Source organism: Trachurus trachurus, assembly GCF_905171665.1.
Source record: "Trachurus trachurus genome assembly, chromosome: 23".
In the NCBI taxonomy this organism is placed as follows: domain Eukaryota; kingdom Metazoa; phylum Chordata; class Actinopteri; order Carangiformes; family Carangidae; genus Trachurus; species Trachurus trachurus.
In genome coordinates, this window is record NC_139912.1 from 17316266 (window position 1) to 17340132 (window position 23867).

The following is a 23867-nucleotide window of genomic DNA, read 5'->3' on the forward strand; positions in this document are numbered from 1 at the left end:
GCGGCCACACCTGTTCTAACTAGGAATCCACCAGAACAGAACTGACTGCACCTGAATGCAACATCAGTGCCTCCGTCCTTCCTCCTCACACTACACAGTGGTGACAGTTTTCACAGGCGCTCCCTGGAAAACTTTCTCCCCGAGCCGACAGCTCCGGTGAGTTTCTGTGATTACCTACGCTGCAGAAAATGGGGATGCAACATGGCAGCCTCGGTTCGGTGATAGACTGTCTATTTGTATGCATTTGATGATGTGATATTATTAATGTCTGTGCGACGACACAGCCCAGATTGTTGCATTATATAATCATCACTGTGGTAACCGAAACTGAAAGAAAAAGGAGGACCTTTTGACCGAAACGTTGTAAACTGTTAAAACTATTGTGCAAGTGAAGACAGTGTGCGGGAGCCTCCTTTTTCTTTGTCTTGTGGCCCAGCTGTTACTCTCCAACGCACCTGTCTGCCATTGTGGTAGAAGTTTTTAGTAGTTGTAACCTAAACTGCACTTACAGTGCAGCCATCTTTGCAGATTACACAATTGATGTATTTCACTGATTCTTGAGAGTCGGGACAAAACATGTCCCACATAGAAAAGTCTTATTTATATCAAAAATAAAGAAATTAATAATGATTGACATACTCACAAAGTTAGATCTAAATGAGTTGTGAATACTGATGTTATGTTTTAGCATAGATAAGTCCTTTTTGGGGGGATATTTGTTTAATTATATGACCAGTGGTCAGACGGCCCATGTTATTTCTCTTGTCCTCAGCAATAGGTCACAATATTCACCAGCCCCAAAAAACTTTAAAAACCTCTACAATTGTGAAAACATTTATATCAAATCAAAGATAAGGGTTATAAATGTATAAAACAATGCATGCCATGAACATCTAAAAATATTTTCCACAGAAATCTGCCCATCAAAGTTGTGTCCTCTGTTTCCGTCAACTCCGTCAGATTTTTTCATAAACCTCATTAAATCAGGCAATAGCATGGCCAGCTATCCCCTGAGGATCCCTTTTCATTCTCCTGGCTGTGGTGAATGCATCAATACCACACATGGTCTGGTAAAGTTGACATTTTTTGATATTTTAGATGAACAATGTCAATTTTCCTATGGTCACAGCCGGAGCATGTCAACACCATCTCTCACTTATGATACTTTTTTAAAACCATAGTGGACTCAATGAAAGTATTTTATTGAGATTATGGAGACAGCTAGCAATAGCCAAAAAACTAGCTAGCTAGCTGCAGTGCTTTTTTCTGCAGAAGGAAAAAAACATGCCATTTTGTCAACTCCGTCAGAGTCAACTCCGTCAGGTTTTCTGTCTGACGGAGTTGACATGTAAGCTGACGGAGTTGACAAATCCACCAATAACTGCTTAAATGTGCTAATATTATACTTTTTTCAAATATAGTAAAGGAATAGAATGTAATTTTAGGGTTTTATCTGCACATTAAGGTAGGTATATAGCATGCAATTACATAATTTTACAATATACTTATGATTTGTAGAGCATGGCCAGACTGTGGTCTGCTTATTGAATAATTGTCTTCTCTTTTCTATCTGCTTATTATTGGATGACTTTCCAGCACATGTGTTATATAAGCACTTGTCTACATGTTTGATTTATTGGTTGATGTAAAATTTTAAAGGTACAGTGTGTAGTTTTCACTATTGAAAATATTCACACTTCTTATAGAGCAGGGAAGAAGTTCAGTGTTGCTTTTTCAAATCAGTTTACTTGGACCATCATACCAAAAGTACAGCTGTGGTAAATTTGTCTTCATATATTTTAAGACATGATCCATAGGATATGTGTCCAGAATGCCACAGCATCCAGTCTCTTTGACTCGGACAGTGTGCAAAACCCCGCCTTTTCAACCGCCATTAGTGTAATATATGCAGTACAGTGTCATCTGTGGCAGATATGTCCAAAACAGACACATCTTCCAATCAAATGCTAGATAATGTGACATTATAGAAGGTCTTCGGAGTACAAAATGAAGAAGTGCAATTTTTTATAGTTTGAAATGGTGTATTTACAGTTTTGTTTATCATAGTTGAATTTAAAATATGTTCATTAAGACAAGGGATTGCTATTTTTTAATTTAGTGTCACTTCCATCTGTTTAAAAAAGGTTTTGCTCATTGATCAGAAATGCAAATACAATTTTGTCAACTCCGTCAGCTCCGTCAGCTCTTCATCAGCACCGCCAGATACATGTTTTTGTAATTTTTTGGGGAAACAAATAATTCTTTCTTCAGTTTTTGTTGTTTAAGTAATGAAGGATCATCAGATCTACATCCTCTTGTGTTTTATTCACTTTAGGATTTTTTTCTATAGTGGCAAAATAAAAGATAAAGTTGGAAAATGCTAATTTTTAGAAATCTGTGTATTCATAACAGTGTGAAATTAAACCTTAAGTTTATATCTTACTTTTTATTGCATATCAGAGCAACTAAACACTATTAAAAAATACATCAGAACTTAACATTATTGTTAGGCTATTATAATTATATAATTATATACCTTTAGTGTGTCTGACGGAGTTGACACAAATCAAGTCCTTATGGTAAACATGTGAATTTGTTAAAAATGTTTTTCAACCTCCAGCCTGCACCTTTACATGGTTAAATAGAACAGATCTTTATCTACATGAATATATAACTCTAATCAATATAGTGTAAATTTTCAAAAAAAGTTTTTCAGAACGTGTTTTGTCCCGACTCTCAAGAATCAGTGATTTACTAAATGTCAGGTCTTCCCTGGTGTGTGTTTTTCATCAGCTGAATAACTGGACCCAGAAGGACAAGGAGACTTCTAAGGTCATCTACAACTTCATCAAGAAGAAAGGAGGCGTAGAAGCTGTCAAGGATGAGCTCCGGAGACAAGGTAAGGCAGACATGCAGCCATGACTGTCCAGACATGTCCTGTGTGGTGATACAGTTTTACTTTGTGCACATTATTTTGGTTTTTGATACCCACCTTATGTTTTAATGGGTTGGTTGTCAGTTTAAGACAATCTAACTCCTGTGGTGAATTTATAATAAATCAGTGTTTACCGGTGTTATGTTTTAGCCACTGTGGAACCCATAGCAGCACGACATCAGCTAATGAACATGCTGCCAGTTTTGGCTACAGTTTAATGAGACTGAGGAGAAATCTCAATTATTTGTCCCTCAATTTATTAAATTAGCTTTTATTGGTTCACTTGTGGTTAAATACAATGAGCCTGAACCACTTACTAACAACTAGGCTTGTCAATTTCCATGGTAATGGTAATGAAACACATTTGGTAATTTTTACAATTTCACTCAGTGTCTCTCAATGTGTCCCCGAGGATGAATTAATGAACTCTTCATTTCACACATTATCAACTGGTAGACTATTTATGCATTTGATAATGTGATATTATTAGTGTCTGTGCGACGACACAGCCCAGATTGTTGCATTATTTAATCATCACTGTGGTAACCGAAACTGAAAGAAAAAGGAGGCTCCCGCACACTGTCTTCACTTGCACAATAGTTTTAATAGTTTACAACGTTGAAACGTTGAAACGTTGAAACGTTGTAAACCAAAAGGACCTTCGTCAGGTTATGGGAACATTACCTGACGAAGGTCCTTTGGACCGAAACGTTGTAAACTATTAAAACTATTGTGCAAGTGAAGACAGTGTGCGGGAGCCTCCTTTTTCTTTGTCTTGTGGCCCAGCTGTTCCTCTCCAACGCACCTGTCTGCCGTTGTGGATGTGCAGAAGTTTTTAGTAGTTGTAACCTAAACTCACACTTACAGTGCAGCCATCTTTGCAGATTACACAATTGATGTATTTACTAAATGTCAGTAAAAAACAAAGAAAAACACGCACTCTCCAACAAAACTCTCAGGAACAAACTAAAGAGGTGCACGGCCAAAAGATAAACTTAAAGAAACAAAAGAAAGGCCAGCAGCACTCGTGTCCTTCTCATTGTCTTTTATTACATACCGCGTCGGCGCTTAGCATGCACAAACCGGTTTCGACAACGTCTTCCTCAGTGTGCAAAATACAGCAGGAAGTGTTGCATTTAAATACTCACAGGTGTGGTTAATCACTTGATTGATCAGTATTAACATTCGAGAAAAATACCACATTACAGACATTAGAAAAATAGAAATATGTAGAAAAATGTAACAATATATAGAAAAATAACAATATATAGAAAAACAACAAATATTCAACAACCCAGACATATCAAATATCACAGGCAAATCCACAGGAAAAGAGACCCATTAAAAAACTTTTGGTCAGCCATTATACTAAAAGGAGACAAAGCATAACAGCACAGTGAAAACATAAAGCGCTGGAAAAGCCGTAGCTCCCTCTATATATAACATAATCATCCAGTATAAAAAATTATCCAGTATAGAAAATGAAAAATGAACGTCCAGTATCACAATGAATGACCTACTGGACAAAAAAATAGAAATAGAAAATACAGAATCCAACATATACTCCATGAGACTCCCCATCATACACATCATAGACGAAAACTTTACCAGCAATATACACATGAAAACTTTACCAACAATATGCACACAGTAGAAAACTTTACCGACACATATTATAGAAAACATCCCAACAATAACTCCTCATTCATCCCTTTAGGGTAACATGTGTATCCAAAATGCTTCTCGTTGCAGTAAAACTCGTGTTTTACTCGAAAATGTGTTTTACTAAATGTCAGGTCTTCCCTGGTGTGTGTTTTTCCTCAGCTGAATAACCTGGACCCAGAGCTAAAGAACCTGTTTGACATGTGTGGCATCTCCGAGGCTGAGCTGAAGGACAAGGAGACTTCTAAGGTCATCTACGACTTCATCGAGAAGAAAGGAGGCGTAGAAGCTGTCAAGGATGAGCTCCGGAGACAAGGTAAGGCAGACATGCAGCCACATACAGACTGTCAGGACATGTCCTGTGTGGTGATACAGTTTTACTCTGTGCACATTTTTTTGGTTTTTGATACCCACCTTATGTTTTAATGGGTTGGTTGTCAGTTTAAGACAATCTACTGTAACTCTTGTGGTGATTTTATCCCCAGGTCCGCCCAAGTGGAGTGGTAGGTTTCTATGCATGACCTGCTGTGACAGCTCATGACTGCGCATGTAGAGTTGGATTGTACTGTAACCTGAGATTTCAGTGATATAGTGTCAGTTCAAGTGAGTGCAGTGTTTGCCGTTGTACTCTCTCAGTCTGAGTTGAATGTGCTTCTGTTACCTGATTCTGGGGCTTTTTGACTCTTAACTAGTGCCATGAAAGATGCAGCATTCCTACAGCACACTGCTTCCTGTTTAAACCAAATTGATGGATTAACAGTCGTGCAGTGATCACTTTTCTGCTATGTAACCTCAGTCTTAGCCACACTTGTAAACGGGTGGATGACGTGACATGGCAGTTTTGCTGTCTTCAGTGTCAAACATGTATGAATAAAAAATATATTTGCCAAACACCTTCTCAATATTGTGCAGAACATCATGCTTTATGTGAACATACTCAACATTTAAACAGTTCATCACTCATTCTTTCAGAATTTTCAACCAAACATGACAAAAGTCATATGGTGTGACTGTCCGACACTTGTTTCTCAAAGTGAGAATCTGAATAAAACTAAGAAAAATAAGTGCAAAAATTCTCAAAAAAATACAGAAAAATAATACAATGTCTATTTGTGAGCCTACTCTTTTCAATGTCCAAGCATGATGTTTTGAGTCAATTCTAATCCAAAAGATTTTGTCACAAAAATCAAAATCATATGGTGTGACACTGTTTTGGGATATTTCAACGGGCAATTGCTTTGACACCCTTGGGAAGGAGAGGACCCTCTTCAAGAAGACTGTACAGTACTGGCAATGTATTGCTAGTACTGCACAACCTGAGTTGTGCCATCATTTTTATTTGTACAATAAATCAGATCTTGTTGGCACTCTGACAAAGGTCCCACTTCCAGATGTCTTTTGGTGTGACACATTTTTCATAAAAATGCAAAAGAAATTTTATTATTTTGTCATATTTTCATGTAAACCTATGTTGCTTTGTTACATCTAGCATGTTGTTAGTATGATAATGTGTAGCTACAAGACTCAAGGTTGTGCTAAGTGCAGAAAACATCATATGGTGTGACACTTGATCATAATGGTGTGACATGTCTGCCTGTCACGCCATATGATTTTATTGTCACACCATATGATATGAATTGTAATTTCCTGCTATTATAACTATAAATAACAAAGTAAAATGTATGTTTTGTCCTTTTACACATTTATTTGGGTCCATCATCACATAAAGGCTGTAATTATCCACAATTTATTGTGTTTAGTTTAGTTTTATTCGGTGATACAGATTTCTAGTTTATCAGACAGACACAGCAGACCCCTTCACAGAAACCTTAGAATGCTGTTTAAGTCTAAACAATGTTTTGTCTTCACCTCAAACCATATTCCCTTTTCTTTGGTCAATTTGAGGCAGTAATGATGACAAGTGCAGAGAGTACAAAGAGATACAGGGAGAGACTGAATTCTGACCCTGCAATGAGAGAGGAGTTGCTGAGGAAAAGAAAAGAAAAGAAGCCTAAACAACAACTTCTTGTTTCCATTCACTGACCAATAGGAAGGTCTGAGGGAGGGTTTTAAGGGGTGCTTTCACTGTTGATTCAAAAGGCCTTTAGGCAGATTTCTTGAAGCCTGGCAATACATGATAGCTAAAATATCATAGGACTAGAACACTGTAGGCAGTGCAACTAATATAATAGTAATAATAATAAAAATAATAATAATACATGATAATAAGTAGGATAATACATGGTTTGCATTCACACATGGCGACATGATCATATGGTGTGACACTATATCATTTGGTGTGACATTCCAAATTGTGAAAATGACATACCTTTATTAATGATAAAACGTGAAAATGTTCATGGAATACATAGAAAATAGTATCAGCAAGAGTCACAAATATTTTTATAATTTTATAGCAATGTTTGTCACAATAAATAGAAAATATGTTGATAGACCGACGGCATAGGTCTCACATTGAGCAATGATTTAGAAAATAATACACAAATTTAATTAATTTCCACAAAAGTATAATGGATCACAGTTTAGTTATGATAAATGACTTTGATAAAGTGAGTAACTTAAGAGAGCTATAATCCATTTTCAGTTTATATACAATTATTTTCATGTCACACCATATGACGATTTTAGGCGCTAATAAAACAAATTGTCACATAAATTCTGATTCCAACTGAAAATCTAAAAACCACATATGTTTCTATAGAGATGAGAGTTAGTAGAACAAAAGTCAACCATTTTCATGCTTGTTATTTGAAATTTTTGAAAAAACACTTTTTTCTGGTGTATATGTCACTGACCCACTTTGCATGTGAACTGATAACCTTTCTCACCAGCAGCCAGACTCAAAGACCCAAACTAGTGTTCAGGGATCAGTAAGAGAAAACAAAAGGCATGTTTTGAAAACCAAATCGCTGGTTCTATCAACTTTAGAATAGGTTTGATTTCAACTTATTGTAGCATTTCTGTAATCAGAGACAGTTGTTCATTGATTATGAGGATTATTATGAATTTCATTTTCCTATCAGAAATTAACACCAGTTACATGGGAGAAGGCTGCCCCCTGTGGCTTAATCTTATAACTGCATGGCTTGATACAAGAAAGAGTTGGGGAACTGATGAGCATTTTGGACAGATGTGCTGTTACAACCCACGTCTTCCAGCTGTCTCTTCATGGAGGTTTTCTACATATGAAATATGAGTAATTCTTAACATGATGTTTTTTTAATGCTGCACTGTGAACCCTTTCTGTTAAACCATTTAAGTTTTTATTCCTTCTCTCTGTCCCTAGCTCCTCCACCTCGTCCATCCAGAGGTGGCCCCCCACCCCCACACCACAGCTCAGCCCAGAGGCCCCCTCCTCCCACCAGGGGACGAGTAGCCCCTCCACCTCGTCCATCCAGAGGTCGCATCTCTGCACCCCTGCAGCCCCCTCCACTAGCTCACGCCTCGATTCATGCGGCGCCTCACCCTCCGTCTCAGCCAGACCTTAAACCGGTCAGCATTCATTCATCACCTCACCTGTCAATCAACTATGTATTGATACAGTGGTTTTCAAAGTTGGGGCTGAGGCCTCCTGTCCTGTGGTGCCGGCAGGTGGTTTATGGGGGTCCTCAGTAAATTAGAGGGACGATGAGAACAAATGGAAATAACTAAATAAATTTGAATTATCATATTTTGAGCATTATTATAAAATATAATCTGTAACAACATAACATACGTATTGTAACCTTATTTGCCATGCTCACCTTTCTAATTGCTTGCCAGGCAAAATATAATTAATGAGGAGAAATCTCAGTTATTTGTCTCTCAATTTATTAAATTAGCTTTTATTGGTTCACTTGTGGTTAAATACAATGAGCCTGAACCACTTACTAAAAACTAGGCATGTCAATTTCCTTGGTAATGGTAATGAAACACATTTGGTAATTTTTTTTTTAAAGTATTTTGGGGGGGCTTTTATGCCTTTAATTGACAGGACAGCTGAGAGAGAGAAAGGAAACGGGAGGCCGAGAGGGGGGAATGACACGCAGGACAGGGCCGCCTGGCGCAGGACCCGAACCGGGGTCGCCTGCAGAGGACCACAGCCTCAGCACATTGGGTGGGCGCTCCACCAACCGAGCCAAACACCGCCCCAGACATTTGGTAATTAATACAATTTCAGTCAGTGTCTCTCAATGTGTCCCCGAGGATGAATTAATGAACTCTTCATTTCACACATTATCAACTGGTAGACTATTTGTATGCATTTGATAATGTGATATTATTAGTGTCTGTGCGACGACACAGCCCAGATTGTTGCATTATTTAATCATCACTGTGGTAACCCAAACTGAAAGAAAAAGGAGGCTCCCGCACACTGTCTTCACTTGCACAATAGTTTTAATAGTTTACAACGTTGAAACGTTGAAACGTTGTAAACCAAAAGGACCTTCGTCAGGTTATGGGAACATTACCTGACGAAGGTCCTTTGGACCGAAACGTTGTAAACTATTAAAACTATTGTGCAAGTGAAGACAGTGTGCGGGAGCCTCCTTTTTCTTTGTCTTGTGGCCCAGCTGTTCCTCTCCAACGCACCTGTCTGCCATTGTGGATGTGCAGAAGTTTTTAGTAGTTGTAACCTAAACTCACACTTACAGTGCAGCCATCTTTGCAGATTACACAATTGATGTATTTACTAAATGTCAGGTCTTCCCTGGTGTGTGTTTTTCCTCAGCTGAATAACCTGGACCCAGAGCTAAAGAACCTGTTTGACATGTGTGGCATCTCCGAGGCTGAGCTGAAGGACAAGGAGACTTCTAAGGTCATCTACGACTTCATCGAGAAGAAAGGAGGCGTAGAAGCTGTCAAGGATGAGCTCCGGAGACTAGGTAAGGCAGACATGCAGCCACATACAGACTGTCAGGACATGTCCTGTGTGGTGATACAGTTTTACTCTGTGCACATTTTTTTGGTTTTTGATACCCACCGTATGTTTTAATGGGTTGGCTGTCAGTTTAAGACAATCTAACTCTTGTAGTGATTTTATCCCCAGGTCCGCCCAAGTGGAGTGGTAGGTTTCTATGCATGACCTGCTGTGACAGCTCATGACTGCGCATGTAGAGTTGGATTGTACTGTAACCTGAGATTTCAGTGATATAGTGTCAGTTCAAGTGAGTGCAGTGTTTTCCGTTGTACTCTCTCAGTCTGAGTTGAATGTGCTTCTGTTACCTGATTCTGGGGCTTTTTGACTCTTAACTAGTGCCATGAAAGATGCAGCATTCCTACAGCACACTGCTTCCTGTTTAAACCAAATTGATGGATTAACAGTCGTGCAGTGATCACTTTTCTGCTATGTAACCTCAGTCTTAGCCACACTTGTAAACTGTACAAACACTTTGCATGTGAACTGATAACCTTTCTCACCAGCAGCCAGACTCAAAGACCCAAACTAGTGTTCAGGGATCAGTAAGAGAAAACAAAAGGCATGTTTTGAAAACCAAATCGCTGGTTCTATCAACTTTAGAATAGGTTTGATTTCAACTTATTGTAGCATTTCTGTAACCAGAGACAGTTGTTCATTGATTATGAGGATTATTATGAATTTCATTTTCCTATCAGAAATTAACACCAGTTACATGGGAGAAGGCTGCCCCCTGTGGCTTAATCTTATAACTGCATGGCTTGATACAAGAAAGAGTTGGGGAACTGATGAGCATTTTGGACAGATGTGCTGTTACACCCCACGTCTTCCAGTTGTCTCTTCATGGAGGTTTTCTACATATGAAATATGAGTAATTCTTAACATGATGTTTTTTTAATGCTGCACTGTGAACCCTTTCTGTTTAAACTATTTAAGTTTTTATTCCTTCTCTCTGTCCCTAGCTCCTCCACCTCGTCCATCCAGAGGTGGCCCCCCACCCCCACACCACAGCTCGGCCCAGAGGCCCCCTCCTCCCACCAGGGGGCGAGTAGCCCCTCCACCTTGTCCATCCAGAGGTCGCGTCTCTGCACCCCTGCAGCCCCCTCCACTAGCTCACGCCTCGATTCATGCGGCGCCTCACCCTCCGTCTCAGCCAGACCTTAAACCGGTCAGCATTCATTCATCACCTCACCTGTCAATCAACTATGTATTGATACAGTGGTTTTCAAAGTTGGGGCTGAGGCCTCCTGTCCTGCGGTGCAGGCAGGTGGTTTATGGGGGTCCTCAGCAAATTAGAGGGACGATGAGAACAAATGCAATAACAAAATAAAATTGAATTATTATATTTTGAGCATTATTATAAAATATAATCTGTAACAACATAACATATTGTAACCTTATTTGCCATGCTCACCTTTCTAATTGCTTGCCAGTTAAAATATAATTAATGATTCATAAACTGGTGTTAACCTGGCGGTTAGCGGCTGACATCAAGCCTCAAACTCAGTGGGTTTGCAAACAAGCTAATGCTATTCAGGGGGCCTAGGCATGGACAATTTTGGGAACCCCTGTATTAGTATATTTCCTTTGCCTTGACTCTGACTGATGGTGCCATTTCTTTGCAGAGGGATGAAAACACAGAGTCAGCTCCTTCCACCCCGGCCCCCTCGGCTGGCATCGTATAGGGGCTCTGATGGAGGTGATGCAGAAAAGGAGCAAAGCTATTCACTCTTCAGGTACATTCATAAACAAATAAACTCTCCCTACACTCAGCCAGCACATACCCAAGGTTACATTATTGAACATCTTGTCCAACCAGTGACCCCCCAGAACCATAATGTAACCAGTGGAATTAGTGAAACTTGAACCATCTAACTGATATTAAAAGGAGCATAATCTAGATGTTAGTAATAACATATGAACAAAACAACAAGGAGCATTTTCCTACCGATGGATTACCTCCACTCATTCAACTCGAAATTGAGGAGTCGTGACTGGTTTTTCCTTTTACCATAAACATTAGAACATATTCACATATTATGAAAAGTGAAATGCTCACACAGAGATGGCTCCTTATTAGGGACAAAGAGACATGCAGAGGTTTATTTGGTCTTGAATGATACTCCTGAGCAGTTGCAGCTGTAACTCCGTGTGTCAGCTTGACATTAAGACTAGACCTTAAGTCATTTTCTGCGTCTGTCAGATGACACTTGGTTGCCAAAATATAAATTGGACTTTCACCACTTCCTCATCAGCCTTGTAACACACGAGCCCTCGAACAACCTTTTATTCCATTACGAGCCTCTTGTTGTAGGAAACATTTCTCCTATGTTAAAGTAGTTATTAAAATGTGTTCAGAGAAGGTATAGTTAATAAAGAGGACATTTGTGCGTGTGTGTGCTACTACACACTTGTGTTGTTGTATCATTTCCAGATGTTGTAGTTGAACTTGTGTAACCTTTGTCTTCTCTTCCACAGATGAGGATGATGACGATGAAGATGATGAAGACTTTGAAGATGATGATGAATGGGATGACCAGTGATTTATTTTTGTCTTTTGTTTTTTCTCCCCTTCCCACCACCTGGATGATTATGACACTAAAAATTGTTCTTGTCTTTCTTAAAAAACATTATAACATATAACATTATAACTGTAAGTCATTCAGTAAGTCAGTCAGTTTGCTGTATATTTCTGATGCTTTTTTAAGTTAATCTGTGCAATACTTCATTTAATCTGTAAATGTTTGTCATTCTCATATTTTAGGTAATTTCTTCATCTTCGTCATGTCTGTCTGTCTGTGTTCCCGTTCCATGTTTCTGTCTCTCGATAAGTAATCGCGACCACACTAATTGCTCAGCACATCCGCTCAGGACCACATGTTTTTGGCTATTTTTTACCTTTTTTCTCACGTCGAACCGAACTCTGTACATCACCTAGAAACAAACGGTTTTCACGTGGTTGAAGAGTGACTTTCCAAAGTGCTCCTCGAAAAAACTGCGAGTTTTTCCGCCGTTTCGTTTGTGAGTACGAAGGAGAAGAAGAGAGCTGGGTTTCTCCAAAAACGGAGCTCCCGTTCTAGTTTCAGAGAAAAATGCACTTTTGTGTCAAGTGGCAATCGGCTCATTTTACCGGTAATCTGCAGTGTGGCATGTGTCCCAAATCATTTCTACGGCTAAATAAGTATATTTGTAGGCAAATCTGGGGGTTGTGGCGGCGTGGAGTGCAGCGATGCAGGTCTCTGGCTGCAGCGGAGCAGCTCCGTGACACTGCTGTGTGACTGGCCGCCAGTGGGTGCTTCGGAGCGGGGGCGGCCGGTCACAGCACCCGCTGCACAGCGCCCGCTACACGGTGAAAACAGCAGTGATAACGGGCTTTCAGATCCAAGTCTCCAAACCAGAAACGTTTGTAACAGCACCGGAAAAAGTCGCCAAGAGGGTTTGGAAAGTCGCCAGATTTAGCAAGAAAGTTGCAACACTGTAGCCGACAGCCGCACAGCGCTGCACGCTGTCCCCAGAGCAGCGTTCAAGGAGACCGATTACTCAAACAAAACCCAGATTACACAGTTTATAAAAAACATTATGTTTTGATTGTAGTTTAAAACAGTTTTTACATACCAGAGGACTACCATATTCACACACAGGGTACCTCAGAGTGTCTATTATCATAATCTGTAAAAAAAAAAAACGGTTTTGACGAGTTAACTCGTCGATGGTCGCGAAAGAGTTAAAGTTGAATGTTGTTTTGTTTTTGTTTTTTTTGGTCAGTGATCAGAGGGAGGGCTCATACAACAAGCTGTCACAAATCCTTCATCAATCATGTCATTGTTCGTCAGGAGTTGAAAAAAAAGAACTATTTTCATACCCTATTGCTCTGTAGTTTATTTTTACTTATTCAAATGATCCTAGTTTAGCACTCATATTTTCTTAAAACAAAGAAGAAAAAAAGAAAATGCTCTTTTTTGGAATATTTAGCTTCCTTTGCTGTCGACTGTAAATTTGGAAAATTAAATTAAATTAAATAAATTATTAATGTGTATTAATGTCAGAATATTGGCTATGGCTACTCCTTTACTGTTGATAGTTTACATAAATGCACGTCTGACGTCACGAGAGCGCCAAGCAACGGCCAAAACAAAAGAAGATTAAAAAAGAAGCCGGGGCGGTGCGTGGCGCAGTGGTTAAAGCAGCTGCCCCATGTAGAGGCTATGGTCCTCAACGCAGGCGTCCCCGGTTCGAATCCCGCGTCGGGCGGACCTTTCCTGCATGTCATTCCCCCTCTCTCTGCCTCCTCCTTTCCTGTCTATCTCACTGTGCTATCAAATAAAGGCAAAAAAGCCAAAAAATATACATAAAAAAGAAGAAGAAGAAGAGGTGAGGGAGAGATTGCGATCGGGGATTTATAAACTCAAAACAAAAGAAAATCAGGCTAAATCTACTGTTTGGGGGAGATCTTCTGAACTTGTCCATGCTGCTGCAGACAAAAGCACTGGGTATGTGAAGTGCAATACTGCAAAACAAGCACTTCATATTAATATAACGCTCATTATATTTCTAGCCTGTCTAGCCTCTGGCGGTGTTTCGGGGGGACGTTCAGAATAGCGGTGTTTCGGAGTGGGGGGGTTTCGGAATGGAGAGCCGTCCCCGACAGCCAAGTCAAGGCACTTCAACCATGAGCAGTCATGTTTGTGGATCTAAGAAGAAGGACATGTCTCAAAGTGATATAAATGCCCGAAAATCCCAACACAAATCAGATGTCACCAATGCCTGCGTTGAACTGTGCTGTCAAGATCTGCGGCCCTTTGACATCGTATCTGGTAGTGGATTCTGTGCTGTAGCTCAGTGTCTTATTAATGTCGGGGCGCATTACAGACGTGTGGAAGCCAGCAGTGTACTCCCTCACAGGCAAACCATCCGCGACAGAGCCAAAGAGACGGCCACAGAAAAAAAAAAAAAAAAACTTGCAAAATAGATCAATAAAGCTCTGGATTGTGGCATTGGAATTACGACTGACATGTGGGCCGATGATTGCAATAAACGGGCATACACAGCTTTCACTGGTCACTTCATCAGCGAAGATTGGAAGTTGAAGAGTCGCGTCATAACCACAGCTGAATTTGACTCTACTCTTAAAAAGACAGCTTGAACTTCAACGAGCAAACGATCAAGGAGCTGCATGACTTCGGGATAGAAGCTGATCGTTTAACAAATGCCACGTTCGTGAGTGACCACAGGGAGCCAATGTCTACGCTGCCCTCCGCAGCTACAAGTGGATACCCATGTCATAAACACTGTGCTTAAACACACATTTGACATCAAAGAGAACACCCCAGCATACATGAGAGACGTGAGTCAAGTGATGGACAGATGCAAAAGCCTTGTAACTTACCTGAAGAAATCCAATGCAGTTGTAAACCTGCCCCACGCTGTGATACGGTTGGAAAAAAATCCGACCCGTGCATCACTAGAGGGCGCTACCTTATTGTATTAGCAAACGGACTCCTGATGAATTCAATTGTACAACATTGTCTCTGCTCTGTCTGATAATGTGAAACAGAACAAAATGTTACTACAAAATACTCAGGCGAGTTTCCAAAATGTCCATTTTTGGCACAGCTTGAAACCACATGCCACTATGAACTATTGTGTACATTTTATTTTCACAGTTTTCATAAATTACCTGAAAAAGAATCAACCAGGACTAAATTTCTATGCCCTCTGTATCCCTGCTGCTTAATTGTGTGCTGAACGCCTAGCTTGATTGATAGTTCGTTCTAACTGTTAGTTATATAATGAGGGTATTGTGGACAGCCTCAGAAAGGCATAGAGTGACCGCGCTGCGCCCCCTGCTGGCGAAAAAGGAGCCTCAGCAGAGTGAGAGCGCAGCAGGTGGAAACTTGCCACAGAGAAAGAGGGAGAGACTTTGCTGATTATTATTGTTGCTGTGTCGGTCGGGAGTTGGGAGCTCCACAGTGTGCGTTCAGAGACCAGTGAGTGTGATATGTTTGTTTATCATTTTATGCCATTCATTATGGTTTATATCTTTATGATTATCTAGCTAACCAGTTAGCCTGTGAATGCTATTGCTAGGCTATTAGCTCATTAATGCTAGTGGGCCACATGTTAGCGGAATTGACCAGATTCTCTCGTGTTTCTGTGATTGACTTCCTGCCAGGATTAACGCAGTCACTCGCAGCTCGCGCACAAAACAGACCAGACGCCGAAACGCCGAAACACACCAGACCGCGGCCGGCTCACGCCCTGCAGCGAACAACACATTAACATGGGCGGCGAAAGGAAACTGGCTCCGCTTCTCGGCTATTCACAGCGCTTCCGCGTCCGATGAATGAAAACATTATTGGCAAGACGTCCGTCTTGCGCCAGTCCAAGAATTTCACTGTGCGCGCGGAGTCAAGATTTTGGTAACACTTTACACTAAGGTACACAAAATTAGAGTAGTTAATGAGTAACTAATGAAGAACTAATGAGGAACTAATGAGTAGTTAGTGAGGAACTAAGCTACACAAAATTACAGTAGTTACTGAGGAACTAAGCTACACAAAATTACAGTAGTTACTGAGGAACTACTGATTAATTAACTATTAGTTAATGGTCAGTTCTTCAGGAACCCCTGATCAAATTTCAGAGGAGTAGTTACTGAGGAACTAATGAGTAGTTAGTTAGGGAAATGAGATACACAAAATTACAGTAGTTACTGAGGAACTAATGATTAACTAACTATTAGTTAATGGTCAGTTCTTCAGGAACCCCTGATCAAATTTCCGAGGAGTAGTTAATGAGGAACTAATGAGGAACTATTAATGATCAGTTCTTCATTAACTCATTATATAATTTCATAGAAAGTTAATCACAACTTGATGATTAGCGAACTAGTTACTTCATCAGTACAGAATCATTACTCAATAAAATGTCCAGTAGTTAACCTTTATGACCTAAAGTGACACATAATGAGTGGTTTTTCATTTCTTCATCTTCATCTTTACATTAGTAGTTCCTTAAAAAAATCACAGACAGCAGGATTCTTGAGAAGATTTTATTCATTAATTTCAGACCACATACACATCAATATGACCATCCATTTTGCCTTTGAAATAAATATGATAGTTTGTCACATGTTTGGTAGGCTAAATGAATGTATCATGGGGCTGTGTAGTACTGTATACTGATCACACCGTGGTTCACAGTAAAGTTGTTTGAGGTGCACAAAATTTAGAGTAGTTATTTACTATGAAACAAATTTGGAATGAATGAGGAACTCACTATTAGTTAATGGTGAGTTATTCAGTAACTCCTAATCAAATTACTGAGGAACTAACTATTACTTAATCATTAGTTACCCTTTTTGTGTACCTTAAGGTAAAGTGAGACATCAAAATGAGTAGGTAATGAGTACTGAATCATTACTTAGTCATTAGTTACCCTTTTTGTGTACCTTATAGTAAAGTGAGAAATCAAATTGAGTAGGTAATGAGTACTGAATCATTAGTTACCCTTTTTGTGTACCTTATAGTAAAGTGAGACATCAAAAGGACTAGGTAATGAGTACTGAATCATTAGTTACCCATTTTGTGTACCTTATAGTAAAGTGAGACATCAAAATGAGTAGGTAATAAGTACTGAATCATTACTGAATCATTAGTTACTATTTTTGTGTAAGGTACACAAACATTACAGTAGTTACTGATGAACTAATGAGGAACCAAAATAATCATTTGCCTCCATGTGCACCAAAATGACATAGAATGTAAAACAACAACAAAAACCTTTGTAACTTACTTGCTTAAAAAAAGTCATGTCTTTTATTTTGGAAACAAGATCTTCAATTCCGGTGGCTCACCTGTGCAGCTTTACTGTGAGGAGCAGTGAATTCATTTGACGACGATGAGAGAAGTAATGGACAGAGCAAGGAAGAGCAGAAGCTCCCATCTCAACTATATCAGAGACGTTCTATATCTCGAGGATGAGGATGTGACTGTACAGTATAAGTACATTTTAATGGTATCTCTCTCTTTTTTTATATATATATACAAATTCGGTAAGATTGCTCCTCAAATTTACTGTAAGATAACTTTGTCCAAAGTGAATTTAGCCCTCTAAAACCGACCGTAGTTTGGTTAACCGAACGTTACATTGATGCTACGCTTGCACATGTTTTACAAAACAATAACTTATGAACCGTTTATGATAGAGACGAGCTGTGAACAGCATCTGAATCGGGGGGGTTATCCGCTTTCCGAGGGTCCTTGAATGGTGCCTCTACGACAACACGTGACACTGGAAGAGAAGCTAAACCGAGCATAGCATTGATGCTGAGGTTGCACATTTTTGTCAATATTTAATAACTTATGAACCGTATATGATAGAGACGAGTTGTGAACAGCATCTGAATCACTGGATTTTTTGAATGGTGCACCTATGACAACAAGGGACGATATGCGTCATGTAACCACATGGTAAGGGAACAGAGCTAAACCGAGCTAGCATCAATGCAACACTTGAGCATACTTTCATAGAGGCACCATTGAAGGACCCTCGGAAAGCAAAGAATCCCGCGATTCAGATGCAGTTAACAGGTTATTTAATGTTTTGTACAACGTGTGCAAGTGTAGCATCAATGCTACATTCTGTTAACCGACCATAGCATCGATGCTATGCTAGGTCACTTTGGAGAAAGTTAGCATAGTAAAATTTGAGGAGTCATCTTACACATCTTCCAAAAAAAAAAAAAAAAGACAGATACCATTAAAATATCACTGTACGGTCACACCCTCATCCTCGAGATATCGTCGAAATGGGATTTATCTTCTTTTGCTTTTCCCTGCATGGTCCATTGCTTCTCTTGTGGCATGGTCAATTGCTTCTCTTGTGCCAAGTGAATTCACTGCTCCTCACAGTAAAGATGCACAGGAAATGATGATCTCGTTTCCAAAATAAAAGACAAATGACACTTTGTAAATGACCTTTATGATAAGAACATTACTTCATTTGTTGTTTTTATGTTTATTTATTTAGTTTCTGAACATTAGTCAAGGTCAGGGCTTTATTTCTTATATATTAAGCCGACGTTATATTCAGTGCTTTTATTTTGAAAGCGTCTCGCCGAGACCTCATAAACTTCCGGTGCTACGGATTATACCGGCAGTGTGTCTGCAAGGCCAGAGTGTCTTCAATGCTAAAAGTGTGCCTAACTTACATGAAACGCCCTAGCACCTGGCTAATAAGGGGCACAAGGTTTGTTTTTGTTACCTTTTCATGTTATATTTATGTCCGGCTCGAGTTTGGTCGCCGTTGATAGTCTCATGTATGTATGGAACATGTTGTGGTTAGCGGTAGCTATTAGCATTGGCCAGCTCGGCTTAGTTAGCTTAGCTTAGCTCCATCTCACTTCAATACATTGAAGTGAGATAAAGCTAAGCTAACTCGTTGATTGTTTTATTAATGCAACAGGACTGTTTTGTCTGTTTGATGTGAGGTCTGGTAAGGTTAAAAACAGTTTATTGGATTAAAAACAAACGGTTAAAAATATTTATTTCATGGTAATACAGCACTCCATTTGGATATTGTCTTTTGATTAAATAGATAAAAAGGGAGTCAACTTACATTGAGCATGTTTTTATTTCCTTTACCCTGTTTTTAACATTTTTAACTCTTCCTTCTACCCTGTTTTTAACTCTACTTTCCCTACCTTGTTTTAACAATTGTAGCACTTTGAGATCGTGCCGATGAAAAGTGCATTACAAATTAAATTTATTATTATTATTATTATTATGATTGTTTATGTGATAAAAGCAGTTAAAAATAATTTCATTTATGTAAAAGGAAAGGTAACTGTATTTTATTTTCTTCTCATAGCTCTTACGGTGTGTCTGCAACTGAATACGGTCCATGGAATGAAGGAATGTGAACCATCAGTTTCATCATTTGTGACCATCATTTAGCTGGGGACGCTACACACTTGTTATTTTTTATTAGGCTATTATTAAAACAAGAAAGCTACAAAGGTTTTTCTTTTCTTTTCTTTCTCTTTTTATTATTATTTTTTTTTACATTCTATCATATTTTCTTGTGTGTGGACATAAAAAAAAATGTTATTTTGGTGTACCTGTGCAGGTAAAATCTTATTTTGGTGCCCGTGAAGACAAAAGTTATTTTGGTGCACATAGAGGCAAATGATTATTTTGGTTCTTCATTAGTTCATCAGTAACTACTGTAATGTTTGTGTACCTTACACAAAAATAGTAACTAATGACTAGGTAATGATTCAGTACTTATTACCTACTCATATTGATGTTTCACTTTACTATAAGGTGCACAAAAAGAGTAACTAATGATTCAGTAATGATTCAGTACTCATCACCTAGTCATTTTGATGTCTCACTTTACTATAAGGTACACAAAAAGGGTAACTAATGATTCAGTACTCATTACCTAGTCATTTTGATGTCTCACTTTACTATAAGGTACACAAAATGGGTAACTAATGATTCAGTACTCATTACCTAGTCCTTTTGATGTCTCACTTTACTATAAGGTACACAAAAAGGGTAACTAATGACTAAGTAATGATTCAGTACTCATTACCTACTCATTTTGATGTCTCACTTTACCTTAAGGTACACAAAAAGGGTAACTAATGATTAAGTAATAGTTAGTTCCTCAGTAATTTGATTAGGAGTTACTGAATAACTCACCATTAACTAATAGTGAGTTCCTCATTCATTCCAAATTTGTTTCATAGTAAATAACTACTCTAAATTTTGTGCACCTCAAACAACTTTACTGTGAACCACGGTGTGATCAGTATACAGTACTACACAGCCCCATGATACATTCATTTAGCCTACCAAACATGTGACAAACTATCATATTTATTTCGAAGGCAACATGGATGGTCATATTGATGTGTATGTGGTCTGAAATTAATGAATAAAATCTTCTAAAGAATCCTGCTGTCTGTGATTTTTGAAGGAACAACTAATGTAAAGATGAAGATGAAGAAATGAAAAACCACTCATTATGTGTCACTTTAGGTCATAAAGGTTAACTACTGGACATGTTACTGAGTAATGATTCTGTACTGATGAAGTAACTAGTTCACTAATCATCAAGTTGTGATTAACTTTCTATGAAATTTGATCATGAGTTAATGAAGAACTGATCATTAATAGTTCCTCATTAGTTCCTCATTAACTACTCCTCTGAAATTTGATCAGGGGTTCCTGAAGAACTGACCATTAACTAATAGTTAGTTAATCATTAGTTCCTCAGTAACTACTCTAATTTTGTGTATCTCAGTTCCCTAACTAACTACGCATTAGTTCCTCATTAACTACTCCTCTGAAATTTGATCAGGGGTTCCTGAAGAACTGACCATTAACTAATAGTTAATTAATCAGTAGTTCCTCAGTAACTATTGTAATTTTGTGTACCTTAGTTCCTCAGTAACTACTGTAATTTTGTGTAGCTCAATTCCTCACTAACTACTCATTAGTTCCTCATTAGTTCTTCATTAGTTACTCATTAACTACTCTAATTTTGTGTACCTTAGTGTAAAGTGTTACCAAGATTTTTCATTTTATAGCATACCAAACACCAAAGATGTGTATAAACGAAAATTATGAGCTTACAGGTGAAATATAATATAAACGAATACATTATTAGGCAAAAAGGTGAATTTAATTTCATTGTTAATTTGAATGTCCGGCCCAAGGTGTCTGTTGAGAAAGATTCTGGCCCTTCAACAAATATAGTTGATAACCCCTGCCCTAAACCTACCCTTAACACTGTAGAATGGGTAGTCAGAGAAATGAGCCGTTGGACTTTTGGGCAGTTAGACTGATGTATGCTCCCCATTTGTGTCTCTGATTTATTGTTTTGTGAAGCACTTTGTAAACCTGTGTTTTTACGTGCTATAAAGTTGCTATAATCATATTTTACACTGGGGTGCCTTGAGATTTTATGCACTTTTGAAAGGTTCCCTGACTGAAAAAAGTTTGAGAAAGGCTGAGTTAGGATACCCCAAATTGTTTTTATTTGCTAAATGCCACAATAATTGCACAGAGATGATTAACTCTTTCACTGCCAAAGACGAGTTATCTCGTCTTAGCGAATCCAAGCGTAGTCTGCCAAAGACGAGATAACTCGTCTTAGCGTTTTTTTAATGGCAACGCCATGCTGAATGTCTTGCCCTACTCCTCTGTGAAGATCAGACTTGTATCATCAAAATAAAGTGCAGAAAAACACATTTGGATTGAGAGATACAAAAAATATAGCGTGTTTTTCCCCCCTCACGGAGCGGTGCGGGTGTCTGACTGCAGCCGCTCCGCTCCGTGACTCTCTGGCCGCCGGTGAGAGCTTCGGGGGCGGCGGCGGGGCTCATGGCGGCTCGGCAGCTCGTCGAAGCTCCGTGCAGCTCCGTGATACAAAGCACAAACGTTAGTAACAACAACCCCGTTGATCGCTCGTCGTTAGTCATCAAGAGCGTTTGGAAAGTCGCCAGATTTTGCGAGAAATCACTCAGATAGCAGCTTGAAAACCCCGCGATCTAGTGTGGATGAGGAGCGGACGGCGCCGCGGCGAACGTGAGGAGAGCTAAACGGAGCTAAAGATGGTGGGAGTGTCTGTTGTGAGCGTACATGTCTGTGGCTGTGAGTTCAGGGGGCACGTCAGCCAGAGCTGCAGGCTGTGTGTAGATGTGTGTGTGTGTGTGTGTGTGTAGATGTGTGTGTGAGACAGAGAGAGAGAGTGAGACCGCTGCCTGCTGACCAGAGGAAGCTGGATCTGATCTAAAGCGCCGTGTTTCGGCTACAAAAACCTGTCGAACTGATCCGCGCACGCGCGCGCGTGCACACACACACACACAGACACAGACACACACGCACGCACACACACACGTATGCACACGCACACGTCACGTACGCACACACACTAAAAAAAGGAAAGAAAAAGTTGTAACTCAAAGAAAAGAAGGAAAAAAAGGCTGCAGTAGTGTGTGTCAGTAGCTAAATGTTTTGTCTTTTGTCATCAAAAGTCATTTGTCAGTGTTGATTTTGTTGTTGTTTACAAGAGAACAACTGTACAGATGTTGAGGCATCACTAAAGCAAAATATAAAGGAGCCAATTGTACTGGTTCACCTGAAAATGACAGCCGACACAAAAACCTCTTTTTCTCAAGATTTTGGTGCCAAAATGGCATTTTGGGCTAAACTAACCTATATTCAACCGCAAATTTCACAAGACTGGAACAAGATAGAAACAAACAGTTTTTTTTTGCTGGAAACTAGAGACCCTCATCTTTCCTTTGATGGGTTGAATGTGTATGTAGTAACAGTACATAATATATTGGTGGGTCTACGGAAATCAGTCAAAAAGCTGGAAAATGCCTGGCAAGCTGGAGGAAGCTGCTGTGAGAATGGCTGGCAGTCAAAGAGTTAAAATGTGCAGCAATCTATCAGCGAGCAATAATGCACAGAACTCCAGGATTTTGTGATACTGGGCCATTTACAAGGGGCTCTAATTAGTACCAGGCCAAGCAGTGCACGGTGGCGAACCCTGCGCAGTGCTATTTTCGTGCACTGCAACACGGTGCATGGCCAATTGACAGAGTATAAGAAATTACTAAGGCTGTTAACGCGTTATCGCAAAACAATTTTAATGGCGTCAATTTTTTTATCGCAAGATTAACGTCAAGGGGGCAGTTGTCGGTCTGAGAAGTGAAGCTCACACCCGCGTTCAAAAAACTGCAATCCCGTCGGCTTCCTCTGGGGGCTGGCTCCAGAAGGGAGCAACTCCAATTGAGCCCCATGTTAAAATAGCCGACTTTACAGCTTAAAAAAACATATACAGCCTGGAACATTTTATTTTTTTGGTCTCAACCAATAGTTTCTACCCCCGCACACACTCTGAGGGGGGTGAATTTTTTTTTAAACTCTACCGTTTTGCTATTATTAGGTTTACAATTCTCGCCAATTAGGGCGCGGAAACGTTGACGGCCTGCTCCTGTGGTGGCGTACTGGATTCTCCCTCGGTGAGTGCTGCGGGGACACACAGGCTTGTGCGTTCAACCAGGACAGCTCACACACTCAACACGTTCGACTCAGTTCGCGTTCATTTACTTATCACTTTGTACATATTGTATAAGTTTCTTGCTGTCAGCCAGCCATGCCGTTCCTCCATGGACTCACTTTCTTTGGACCACCACTCCGTCCCGACTCACATTCTCTGCGGTGGAACTCGCAGAAAGCACCGATGATTGGTCCAATTTGCGGAAAAGTTGCGGTGATTAGACAATTTTTTTTCCTTTCCCTTCTTTGACAGACGATTGTTCCCCAGCTT

The 23867-nt window shown here is 39.6% G+C and overlaps 1 protein-coding gene across 6 annotated transcripts in view; it reads left to right on the forward strand.

Moving 5' to 3' along the window:
• The first annotated feature begins 2789 nt into the window (after positions 1-2789).
• Positions 2790-23867, forward strand: part of LOC311006741 (uncharacterized protein) — a 140556-nt gene continuing 119478 nt past the window's right edge. The window contains exons 1-11 of one of the 6 annotated variants that reach the window (XM_083999668.1): positions 2790-2899; positions 4760-4913; positions 5083-5100; positions 7905-8110; positions 8597-8758; positions 9330-9483; positions 9648-9665; positions 10478-10552; positions 10586-10683; positions 11141-11251; positions 11994-12314. In XM_083999668.1, coding sequence (XP_083855794.1) covers positions 2882-2899; positions 4760-4913; positions 5083-5100; positions 7905-8110; positions 8597-8758; positions 9330-9483; positions 9648-9665; positions 10478-10552; positions 10586-10683; positions 11141-11200 — 963 coding nt within the window. In that variant the 5' untranslated portion in view covers positions 2790-2881 and the 3' untranslated portion in view covers positions 11201-11251; positions 11994-12314. Of the gene's footprint in view, positions 2900-4759; positions 4914-5082; positions 5101-7904; positions 8111-8596; positions 8759-9329; positions 9597-9647; positions 9666-10477; positions 10684-11140; positions 11252-11993; positions 12315-23867 lie in introns of those variants that run through there. The other 5 variants (XM_083999665.1, XM_083999669.1, XM_083999666.1 and 2 more) reach the window with 5 other exon arrangements.